The 12,764-nt window shown below is 35.3% G+C and overlaps 2 protein-coding genes across 3 annotated transcripts; one reads left to right on the top strand and one right to left on the bottom strand.

Moving 5' to 3' along the window:
• The first annotated feature begins 2,943 nt into the window (after positions 1-2,943).
• Positions 2,944-7,872, top strand: LOC101743563 (uncharacterized). 2 transcript variants are annotated; one of them, XM_062675188.1, is made up of 8 exons: positions 2,944-3,458; positions 4,156-4,313; positions 4,633-4,741; positions 5,252-5,337; positions 5,987-6,139; positions 6,219-6,318; positions 6,673-6,825; positions 7,725-7,872. In XM_062675188.1, exons 1-8 carry the CDS (start codon positions 2,978-2,980, stop codon positions 7,829-7,831), a joined length of 1,347 nt encoding a protein of 448 aa, XP_062531172.1. In that variant the 5' UTR covers positions 2,944-2,977; the 3' UTR covers positions 7,832-7,872. The 2 variants fall into 2 exon arrangements, with proteins under 2 accessions (XP_062531172.1, XP_021207898.2); XM_021352223.3 differs by having other exon boundaries at positions 2,972-3,458; positions 5,999-6,139.
• Positions 7,858-10,982, bottom strand: LOC101742996 (3-ketodihydrosphingosine reductase). The gene is made up of 3 exons (XM_004932578.5): positions 10,288-10,982; positions 9,685-9,926; positions 7,858-8,916 (listed from the first exon to the last, which is right to left on the bottom strand). The coding sequence occupies exons 1-3, from the start codon at positions 10,832-10,834 to the stop codon at positions 8,713-8,715; spliced, it is 993 nt and encodes a 330-aa protein (XP_004932635.1). The 5' UTR covers positions 10,835-10,982; the 3' UTR covers positions 7,858-8,712.
• Positions 10,983-12,764: the final 1,782 nt, after the last annotated feature.

A 12,764-nucleotide genomic window follows, 5' to 3' on the forward strand; every position in this document is an offset into this window, starting at 1 on the left:
CAGGATATCGACTCTGCCCGGAATCGAATCCGGATGCCGTACCGTTGCCAGGGTCAACAATTACCCCAACGAGTCGATGCGATTTATATGTTCTCTTGTTCTTAAGCCAAACACCTACATACTACACTACACACCTACAAGAGACGCTAGCATGAGATTGCGCACGTAATAAACAATGTAGTTACCTTATTAATACTTATCACAATATTAATTTATTAAGTTGAGCAAAATTAGATATAAATGTAAAGCATCAATAGGCAAAGAAAACAATTATGTTTTATGGCCTCATTTGTTTTTCGGTCGATTTTACGGGTTTTTTTTTTCGATAAATATGAAAATAAAGCTTAGACGTAGTCAGTTTTTTTTTTCAAAATGTCAAAAATACAGAAGAAAATGCCGTACATAATATGGAGATAAACCATAAAGTGTCAGCAGTGTTTACAGTGGAATTTCGATGATTGAGCCAACGCTTGTTATGAATTTTTTTAGTAGGTTCAAATTTCCCACAACCCAGAGCAAATATAGCTGACAGTGAGTTTGTTTGTTACGTTTAAGTTGAGTGGTTAATTTAAGTTTTTTCCAGAAAAGATTACGCGTATAATTGCTTTGTAATCTCGCACGTGTAGCACTGTAAGACAGGGCGCGGCAGCCTTGTCTTTAATCGAATTCTACATTGAAGCATGTGACCTAAACCTGTCAATCTAGTAATTCTAGTAGGTACTATACACATACTGACACACAACAGATTATCACTAGAACCAATTGTAAAACTAAGTAATGCATGCACCACACCCTGCATTTTAGCAATAAATCATTTATGGACACATAATTATCTGGTGTTGACTTTAATGAAATTAAATGGTTAATGTTCCTGATTTACTACCATACAAACGTGTAGCATTTTCTTTGGTTTTCGCGATTAGTAGAGAATTAAAACTATTTTAAAAAAAAAATCTCCCATCTATTGTGATTACAAAACTGTTGACGACCTACTTAATTGTGGTCGTCCGCGACGTGACCACGAAAACTGTTAATTAGCATTCGAAACGCCAGAAATAATATTGTAAATAATATACCTAATGACAACGAAAACGCGAGAATGATCCGTAAAAGTAATTCTTAATTATATTTACAAATATTACTGTTTTCTTTGTGCTTATGTCTGATACTCAATAGAAAGTCCTGTTTACTGGTTTTTTTTATTTCTTTTTTATTGCTCTTGTAGGCAGACGAACATACAGCCCACCTGATGGTGAATGGTTACGGTCGCCCATGGACTTCAGCAATGCCAGGAGCAGAGCCAAGCTGCCGCCTACCATTAATTACTCTCTACAAGCCTCGTTTGAAGAAGGTTAAGTCATAGCGCTCGGGAAACACCGTGGCTCATTCCAAAGCCGGATGGTACGTAGCAAAAAGATCTCTGGAAACGCACTGTGGATGAATACAGTGGCTCCAGGTAGTATGGCTGAACTCTACTCCGCTGGCGGGCGGTGCGATGGTAAAAACGTGATGATGGTATCATCTCAAACAATTCCTCAGAGCACTCTACATGGAACATGCGGTACAAAATACAAAGGGAACTAAGTCCCTCCACAGACCCAGAGGTTCCAAACGATCCGTGAGAATGGAATTATCGACGATCCAAACGGCCCTCTTCTGCATGGAGTCAAATGGAAGAAGCTGGTATTTGGGAGCCCCGGCCCAGAGATAGGAGCAGTACTTCACGCGAGGCCGGACTTGTGCTTTATAAAGAAAAGTCTTTGTCCAGACGTGAAGTACCGCTTTGCTCTGTTGAGGACTCCCAGCATTTTGGACGCCAACTTGGCTTTGCCTTCCTAATGACTTCGAAGTTGGACATCGTTCCAAATGTCGGCCACAAGTATCCTGATACTCCCGTAAGGTTGCAGGGATACTCCTTGGAATTGCGGCGCCATGTCCTTCTTCGCAGTGAACGCGCAAACTTGTGTCTTCAACAGATCAACTCACATGTGAGTAAGGTATACAAGAAGATCGCTAGCTGAGCGACCGTGACGGAAACCATACTGTCGGTCACTGATCAGCTGGCGATCCTCAAGATACTTCAGGAGTTGTGTATTTATTATTCGCTCCATCACCTTGGAAAGCAAGGAAGCTATCGCGATAGGCCTATAGCTCGATGGGTCCGACCGGTCACCCTTCTTGAGGATAGGGTGGACGTGGGCGGTCTTCCATGAAGATGGAACCCTGTTAGTGCAATAAGAGAGGCGATACAAACGCGTTAGCGCAAGTGACAGCTCAAGGGGGGTACCATTTTAGAAACATTGTGTGGATTCCGTCTGGCCCACTCGACTTATGATATTAAGCGTATTAAGCGATACTCCTTTAGGCAGGTACCAATTTTTGGGATTAAATCCTTAACATGTGTTCATGAATAACTTTCTTTTTTTTATTGTTTAGATGGGTGGACGAGCTCACAGCCCACCTGATGTTAAGTGGTTACTGGAGCCCATAGACATCTACAACGTAAATGCGCCACACACCTTGAGATATAAGTTCTAAGGTCTCAGTATAGTTACAGTATACTCAGTATACTTCCACGGTGAACTACGGTTGTAAAATAAAAACTTTTGGTATACTTACGGATGGTAGAGTATATTGTAATCAAACACGAGTACCTACAGGTCACAATCCTATTTATTTCTATTGTGTTCTGGCTTGAAAAGTGCATAATTGAAAATTCGACATCATATCTTAAAGTAACTGACGACGTCCACATTAAGAAGTCGATGGTCGATAATAAAAAAAACGCTAAAAGTATTAGCTGTAAACGCTAGTTTAAAAGAGAAGTGAAAACTGGAACAAGTTAAATAGGACGAATCAAGAAACCAGAACGTTTTCTAGACATTAAATTACAGCGTCATGCTTTACCTCACAATGACCATGGTTGCATTCTCGGTGCATTATTGTAGAACGTCAGACATTTATAGAAAAGATAGAGATGTTTTTAATAAATAAAGAATTAGTCGTACTTGTGTTAACATTTATCATTGCCGATGGAAAACGTTGGTATACAGCTTCAACAAAAATATATAAAAAAATACAACACAAACCAAATCACACTGATAACATTGGCAGTATCGTACCGCAAATGTTATTAAACAGTAACCAAAATGACATTAATTTTAATGAAAATGTATTTGAATTTAGAAAAAGATCTAATAGCATCGGGGCTATTCCGGGAACGGATTATTTGAAGTATTTTAATTATACAAACGACTTGAAGAGAACACAATCTGGCAAGATCTCACGAAATCAAAATAAACGGTTTCTTGGTGTGTTTCAAATAATACAATTTATGCATGCGCCATGCAACTCCAGCAATGGTTTAACTGGAACGTGTGTGCCTCAACATGAATGTCAAACTATTGGAGGTACTGCTTTGGGGACTTGTGCAGACGGATACGGAATCTGTTGTGTGTGTGAGTGCCTAAACTATAATTTGTAAGTGCTTAGGTCTCATTTTTTCAGTAAGAAGTAAATAAGTAAGTACCTTAAGTAAGTTTTTACGAATAAAAAAAGAACTTAAGATGATAGAGCTTCGTAACTTTTGAAATGCAATACTTAAACTCACAGATGAAGTTATTTTTTTTATTTAAGACGAATGAAACCGCGGTGCACAGTTTAAAGGTTAATTAGTAGGTACTCAACACATCATCACAATGAAGGAATCGCATCATGTAATAAAATACAAACAAGCCCGGAAAAATTACTGGTATTATTAGGACCTCGTATTGTGAATCCAGATGGGTAGGTACAAAAAACCTACTTAGTTCTGCAGGTAAGCCGTCATACGTTCCAGCTTGATGGAATTCAATGGCTGTTTTACAATTAGGACCTCAATCTCATATCTCATGGTGGTTGACAACACTCAGCTTTTGGTATCTATGGACTCTGCTAACCACCTAACCCCAGGCGGTTCGTGAGGTCGTTCAACTGTTTTTTTCAACAAAAAAATCTATTAGCTTGCGCTGGTTGCAACTTAACTTGTAAGAGTACCTACTACATTGATGTCCTGGTAACCTTAGAAAAACTGAAAACATTGTGATACGCCCGATCTCAATCTGCGACTACTTGGTAACAGAACTACGGCGGTTATTATTCCTATTTGCATTACAGCTCAATTCCTGTGCGATGAGAATTCTGCTGCCGTGACAGGATGGTTTATTAACTCAGAGTTTCCATCTCCAAGTTATGAAAGACTATCATGCACTTTCACCTTGCATAAATTTTCAGAAGATATTAAGCAAATTCGTCTAGATTTCCATAGTTTTGAAGTGAGTATGTTTCTTTAACTAACTAACTTGTTCTGTAAGATTCATTTCAATTACTTACATTTTGACTAAATCACAGCACATTAGTTAGCGTCCTGTTTGCTGCCGAGGGCCGTGGGTTCGATTCCCACATAAGGGCATCTTTCGCATAAGGAATAAGTTTGCTTTGTCTTTGTCTGGATGTTTAATATCTACGTCTGTATATATTTATACGTATATAAGTGTGAAAATCATTCTCCTGTTCTCATAGTACAGGGAATCCTGGTTAGAGTTCAGAAGACGGTGTGATTTATAATCCGATTGTTATTATTTTTTGCTTCAGTTGCTACCTCCTTCAGGAGGAGTATGTCTTGAAGATCAGTTTGTAGTTTCTGGTCAGAATGCAAATGATTTTATACCGATCATTTGCGGTATCAACACGGGCAAGCATGGTATGTTAATCACCAACATTTGAATATGAAATATGTATTTACTTAAGACTTTTATTCCTTTAATATGCAGATGACTATACCATCAATTAATTACGAAAATGGTACCCATGAGCATTTAGTGGATTGTTCAATTATAAATTAAGAACAAACCTACATAACGACTCCAAAAAATTCAATATGTCATAATTATATAATCAAAAAGAATATGAAAGCATAAATAAAGCTTTTAACAAAATCATGAAATCATCTATCTATAACTAACTCGGTAGGCGTTTATTTAGTCAAGAATTTCTGGGTTCATGACAATTCCCAGAGTAATGTGTAAAAAATACAATTAAGACTTCGACTTTAGATCACAAGTTCGGAGGCGACATTCGCATTGTGAGGCCGACCACGTGGACCGTGAGGCGGTTTACCCATTAACGCGATGAAAAAAATAACAATCACCGCAAAATTACAAATTTCAATTTGTTTATTTTTAAAATAGTAATTGGGTTTTGCATTGTTTAGTGTACATCGAAGTCGGTGAAGTGGACGGTCCTATTTTCCTTTCCATGCAAACGGTCTCACAAGAACGAAGACTCTTTTCTATAAAAGTAAGAGGGTACCTACATTTATTTAGAAAACAAATAAATAAAAAGCACGCTTCATAAATTATATTTCCAGAACAAGTTTTGCCACAGGCATATGTAGGCAGACAAGCTGCCAGCCGTTACCGATAGATAAATATTTCCACTTAATTTGTAGGTTTGAGCTATTATAATAAGGCGTATGGTAATCCCGCGTGAGGTTATTTATTGAATAAGCGTAGGGCCAGTAAAACATAGGCGATAGGCACTACCACCCTGTTTCCTTTTGCGAGAAAGCCATCATGCATTCCAGTTTGAAAAATGAATCAACCATTATAAGATACAATGAAGAACTGTAAAGTTGAGTGGTCGCATTGTATTGTCTACAACATTGGAAATACCTAATACAACCCTGGAGGATCGTGTTCTTGAGCTATTCAAACAATTAAAATATATTGTAGAAAATAAATCTAATTGTTGGAGCAAACATAAAACCGATAAAATTGTTAGGTATTTGAAATAACTTCGGGAAGAAATAATAAGTAAGATAAGGTTCGTATGGCAGGGCAGCGTTTAAGCTACGTCCTGTTTCCTCGTTAGTAATTCTCTCAATATTTGAACATTATACCTAGTATGTGCCATGACTTAAGAGGGTCGAGACCAATACTTTCTTTAGTATTTTCCGCAGGTGACACAGCTGAGAGCCGGTGACGATCTCGCCGCTCCAACAGGTTGCCTGCAGTACTTCGAAGAAGCGGAAGGTTCATTTGAATCATTCAACTATCAAGATAAATCCGATATAGCAATATCAACAAGGCCGGGCTATTTCGTGAGTACCATTTAACGTTTTTATCTCTAGCGATCTAATTTTGATTACACGTGACTAATAACCAAGATTTCATTTACAGAACAACCTAAACTATGCAATTTGTATAAAGCGAGCCGCGAAAGCCTGCGGCATCACGTACACTAACGTCGGGGATATGCAAATTGTAAATTACGATACAGGCAAGTGCCGTCATATGCAATCATTATCAATTGTAAAGTCGCCAAATATGGTTTTATTTTATATGGTATATATTTTTACCGGTGGTAGGACCTCTTGTGAGTCCGCGCGGGTAGGTATCACCGCCCTGCCTATTTCTGCCGTGAAGCAGTAATGCGTTTCGGTTTGAAGGGTGGGGCAGCCGTTGTAACTGTACTGAGATCTTAGAACTTATATCTCAAGGTGGGTGGCGCATTTACGTTCTAGATGTCCATGGGTTCCAGTAACCACTTAACACCAGGTGGGCTGTGAGCTCGTCCAACCACCTAAGCAATAAATAAATAAAAACAATAATATAAATAACACTTAATTTTCAGATGGTCTACCGGTGATACCGCCTTATCAAGCAGGAGTGGAGATATTTGACTGCCCTAGCGATTGGCTACTAATTGCCGCTACAAGACTTTGCGGCGATCGTCTCAACGATGGTTCTGTGCTTCAAGACTTTTCCCTAAACGCTCCAGTGACAGGTTTACCAATCATTAGATTTGGATAATAATAATCGATGTGTTACTAAATAATTTAAAGCTTATATCTACGATTTAATCTTGTATACATTTTCTTCTTACAATTTCCGACACTACGATTACTGCTGCGTGGTCAGTGACGAAGTTATTTGTCGTAATTATGAATGTAGCGTATCCTTAATTTAAAAAACATTTATAGATGTTTTCGTTTTTTGCACACAGAAGAAAAAAAAAGCAGTATTTTGAGATTTGACAAAAAAAAATTTATACCAAAGAAAACAAACGAACTTATGTACGCCACACGAAGTAGTCACCTCCGCCCGTGGACATCGTCAATACAAATTTCAAATTTACAAAAGGTTTCCGCATTTTAGATAAGCCATAACGTTAAAAATTGTAAAATAATAATACGCAAATAACTTTATGTCGGTATCATCATCATCATCATAAATACTCAACATCAAGAACCTGTTAGTTGTATGTTAGCATTGTAATAGGTTTTATCGTTTCAGACTGGTTACATTTCTGGTCACCAAGCTAATGTAATATTTGTAGAATAAGCATTGGAAAGTATGTCGCGGTCTGCTTATTCAAAATGGCCCAAAAAGAGCTTCAACTGACAAATGAAGACGCAGTCGGAAATATCTATGCAAAAAGAATACCTAATTGAAGTCGATAGTTCTTAGTGAAAAATAAAATAATGAAGACTTTATAGACATGCCCGTTTTTGTTGCTTTCTTTTTTACTTACAAAATGAGTTTGTTAAAAGGGTCTCTTTCTTCATCTTTAAAGAAACTTCCATTAATTTTAAGTCCCGATCCCTCTTAAGAAAGCATTTTGGCACCGCATGTAAAAAACTTTCAAAACCTTAGTACTTACTAACGTTATTATAATATTTACAGATACAAACGCCGGCCCCATAGTGATTTGGTTTAGGACGGATGCAGGGTATGTGGGTCGTGGTTTCAGTCTACAGTACAAACAAAAACCTTGTATGATTGATACGTAGCTTATAAAAAATAAAAAACCTGTAACTTCGTTTACAACTTTTTTTTTGTTTTATTTCGTGAAAATATGTTCAATTCAATCAAATATTACATTATGTACGATAACTTTAAAAATAAACTCAGGTGTGCTTGGTACGAGTTTTTTTACGTTCTCCTACGTTTGCCGCTAGGGGCGCTGTTCCAACTGCATACAAATTTAAGTTAACTTTTACGCTATCGAGAACGTTAAAAAACTCGCACTAAGCACACTGGAGTACTAGATACTTGGATACGATTTGTGTTGAATAAGTTAACGAACATGTGTTTATTTTACTTTGAAGATCTTCAAATCAGACTAATAATTGGGCTAAAAGTGTTTAAAAGCTATTTTTAAATTGTTTTTCTTCATCTTTTTGTTTCAATTTTTTTTTCTCCTACAAAAAATATTATACAACTAGTTTTCACCTGCGGTTACACTCGCAATTGTATAGGAAAATACTAGCCCCTGGAAATAGTACTTAGTACAAATAGGAAATACTGTCTACCAAATACTTTTCTGGGCTTTAAATACTGTCCGATTTTTGTTTTTAGTATAAAGTAGTAACAGCATTTTGAGTAACTATGATTAATATAACAAAAATTACAGGATGTCCCAAAAAGGGCTTAAGCCAAAACATGCTGCAGTATCAAAAATGTAAAAATATAAAAAAGAAAAACTTCGTCATATCGGCAGCTTTTTATTGCTTGATATATATTATACCCTTTGTGGAACACCCTGTATAATATTAGCAATCAAATATGTATTTTTCTTTCCTTAAATATGTATTTTTCCTTACGGAATTAATTATTCATACATTTTTTCACATAAAATATATAATTATCTTAGAATTACACAGATAAATATTTATTTGTTTTTGCTATTGTTTTGCAACTTTAAATTGTCTCGCACAATTTTATGAAATGACAATAGAACCCCTACCATAACTGCACGTAAAACTCCCATTGAAAACACTTGTAGTAAAATTTGACGTACACTATCAATTGAACCACCAAACAGTGTTGTTAACATTGATCCAGATGTAGTATACACGGAATACATTTTCCCATTCTGAAAAAAAAAAAATTATTGTTTACTTTAACTTATACTTTACTTAATACATTTGTACCAAATGATCCAAATGATTGAAAACAAATTAAACATATTGGTACTTTCATAAAATTTTGTCAATGAAGCTTTAAATGAAATGTCTCATTTGCTTCTGAGTTCATTTTTAATTTTATTGAAAACATTATACTAATTATTTTTCCAATGATGAAATTTTGAGATCAGATAAACATTCCACAAGTTATATACACTTATAGAGATTCAGTTATCAGTGACTCACGTATGTGTAGATATTTAAGGAGGGAGATTAGTGGAAAAAGAACTCAATTAAAACAAACATTGATTTATAAAACGTTTGAAGAATGTCAAGTCAGTTGGTTGGTTTTCAAAATTTAATATTGTTTAATTTTTAGAAAATTTTAATGTTTTGGAATTATATATGCAGTCCCAAGGTTGAAAACCTGTGAAGGATGATTTTCCTATTGTGTTCTGATTAAAATAATTTATGTGATTCCTTGCTAAATAACTTTTCCATAACTGGAAACTCACTGTCTCTTTTATGTGATTACTGGTGTGGGTACTATACTATCTACACAGAGTTACAGCCATAGGTACGAATTGTAAGCATATACCCAAAAAAAACCCTTATAAAATTCTTACTTTAGTCCTTAATACTTCTCATTAAAAAATAGAAGTTGTTTATTTAAAAGGTATAGAACAAAAATTATATCAATAAAACTAAAATATAAATCAATGAAATAGTTAACTTACCAATGCATCATCTATCATTTGCTTTCCAACTACATCTGGAGAAAGTAGACCAGCAGAGCCTGATATAAGTTTGGTTTCTAAAGGCTTTGTAAGATCTTCATTCTTAAAACCCGGGGTGTCTGTATCAGGAGGATATGATATCATTACTCGGACACCAGTTCCAATTAACTCCATACTCAGGGCCTCAGCTAAACCTCGCACAGCCCATTTTCCAGCACTGTATGCTGTGTATCCATAAATGCCTGCAATTTTTATTCAATTTCTGATATGAATATAACCTTTTGTTCTATAAAATTACCTACGTCTTTTCGCATAGTGAAAAAGTAATAAATTATTCGCTTCATTCTTTTCTGTTTGTTTACATTTTCTAATAAAGTAGTTTACTAATAAATGTGTTCCATCCATTAATGTCGAATGAATGGTGTATCAACGGTCATTAACTTTTATGGGGGTTTACCTCAAATTTATGACATTACATTAAAAAATAAATAATCTAAATATCCGATTGTATATCTCTATTATAAAGAAACAGCTAGGAAAATAATGTTAATCACACTGAGAAAGACTGTGTTACCTAAATGAGTAAAACTGTAAATGATTTACCTATTAAAGCTGCTTCTGAACATACAAATACGATCAATCCTTCTTTTTTTTTCTTCATGCCCGGCAAAACACATTTTGTCATATACGCACTGCCAAAATAATTCAAGTCAATCATCTGTTTTATATCCTCTACCTTCATTTGTTCAAATTTACCACATATACACATGCCGGCGCAGTTTACCAACATAAATATTGGTCCTACATTGTCCTCTAACGAATTTATCGCTTTTTCTATAACGAAATAGTCAGATGTAACATCCAGAACTGCATATTGAATGGATTGAACAGACTTATCTAAACACTGTGAAGTTATTTCTTCCACAGCTGACTTAAGTTTATTTTCGTCTCGACCGATGATAGAGACATGAGCTCCACGTCTTGCAGCTTCAATAGCAGCGGATTTTCCAATTCCACTAGATCCACCGGTAATTAGAACATGTTTATTCAACAAGTCCTTGTAACTAACTTTTTTTTCTATCGTTAAATATAAAACTAATGATAAGACCAGTACTAAAAATGTTATTAAAATTCCAACTGTTAGCAACATTTTAGGATAATTTCCCTTACAAATAACTTCAAGCACTTTACATTACTCAAATTTTAAGGCTAAATTTTCGAGCTTCGTTTTCATCATAGATATTATACTTTTTTTCTTTAGTTTTTGGCTCTGGTACGGTTTGTGCATTAGCCAACGTCAAGTAATAAGATTTTTAGTTAGTAGGTATTATGATTTTTTTAATTCGACGTTTTATTTTTACAGTTTATGAACAATAAAAAACGAAGGAAACATAATCAATGCCATGAAATGAGATGTGATGAAATGGGATGAAATATAATCTCAGTAAAATGGTGGTCATAAAATGAGACTTTTTCAGTGAACTTTTACGAGGATCCCGAGAAGTTATATTAGCGGCTTTGTTTCATTTTCCCCCATTTGTGTACTTTCACAGGTACTAAACAGTTAATAAACCATTGTTATTACATATTTAAACCCGAATAAACACAAAATAGACAAAATAAAACAAATCAAACAACTTCACTCCTCACGTTACCCCAAAAAGTCGATATTACACTAGGATCTTAGGTTTCTACAAGTTATAGCATTAATACACGCTCCAATTTGGTTCGAAAAAATCCACAGATTAGTTTAATAGTTGCTACGTAACAAATCACCAATTTGATTTGCTACTAAACCAAATCTGACCTATAATTATTATTATTTGAGTCTACCTCGGTCTGCTATTTTGCACTTCCGTTAGTTTGCTCCTTAACAAAACTGTGCGTGTGGACGGACGGTTGGGCGGGTTGGGCCGACCAAACTACGACTAGTTGTGCGCTTGGAACGCCAAGAAAAACTAACACGCGGGCGCTCATTTTATTCATATAAAAAGTCGTTACCTAACGCGATATATTAATGAAGTTCGTCAATTATACAACGATTTTCGGTCTTTCTCACAACCTTTTTTTTACAGATCTTCCACAATAATAACAAAGCCTAATTCACCGCTGCACAAATTAATAGTTTAAAAGCCTATATGGCTTCGGGCAACCAGTATTTCCTCAAACATAAAAAAAGCTTATTATTAAAAAGTTGATATTTAATTGGAATACCATGTATATTAAATAATAGTTTAAAAAATCTAAAAAATATGCTTTTTATAGATAATCCACCAAAAAAAATATTGGGAAAAAGCCTTGGATACGTGGTGTCAATACATAATAATACATAAAAACATTTTATTGACAGGAGTAGAAGTAGAAGGATATGTTTTTTTTTTCAAACCATTATTTGTTGTGATCATAGCTTTAACTAAATTTAATAAATCTCCAAAGATTATGCGTTTCATTCGAGATATATTTTAAAATCATCTTTAACTAAAATTCTTATCTACTTAGTGTGATTCGTGGTACCCTTTGAAATACAGTTTGGTCCTTTCTCCCTGTTTTTTACATGGTGGCTGTAACGCCGCTACTGCCATAATTGTTTTGTTCAGCGACTTATTTAAAACGTAGTGTTTATTTATATACTCTTTGGACATATTGACAACCGTGTGCACTTAAAGATATATACCGTATGTGAAATGACTGTCCGATCCGGTCGTCTAGTGGTCTGGAGCAACAACCGATTTGGTAACCAAATTTAGTGTGCCAGACTAAAATGGAGCGTGTGTATACTTTTAAATCTTCAAACCATAGAGTGACAGAAGAGTATAACTAAAAAGGTATTACACATAAATTACCTACATAGCACTAACGCAATTTCAATGAAATCGAAAGTCGCGATTTTCCCACTAAAAAATCGATGTTGAAATCGATCCTTGTCGTTTCTAAAGAATAGTTTCACCAAAAACGATCTCGATTCGTATGAGCTTTCATTGTATTTCAATGAACAAATGCTATCTCTGTGAACACTCGCTTTACAATAACGGAAAGGATTGTTCTGAAATCCCTCAGGCAGAGCATTCTTTCTTCGGACA

The sequence above is a fragment of the Bombyx mori genome, chromosome 23 (genome assembly GCF_030269925.1).
Source record: "Bombyx mori chromosome 23, ASM3026992v2".
NCBI lineage: Eukaryota > Metazoa > Arthropoda > Insecta > Lepidoptera > Bombycidae > Bombyx > Bombyx mori.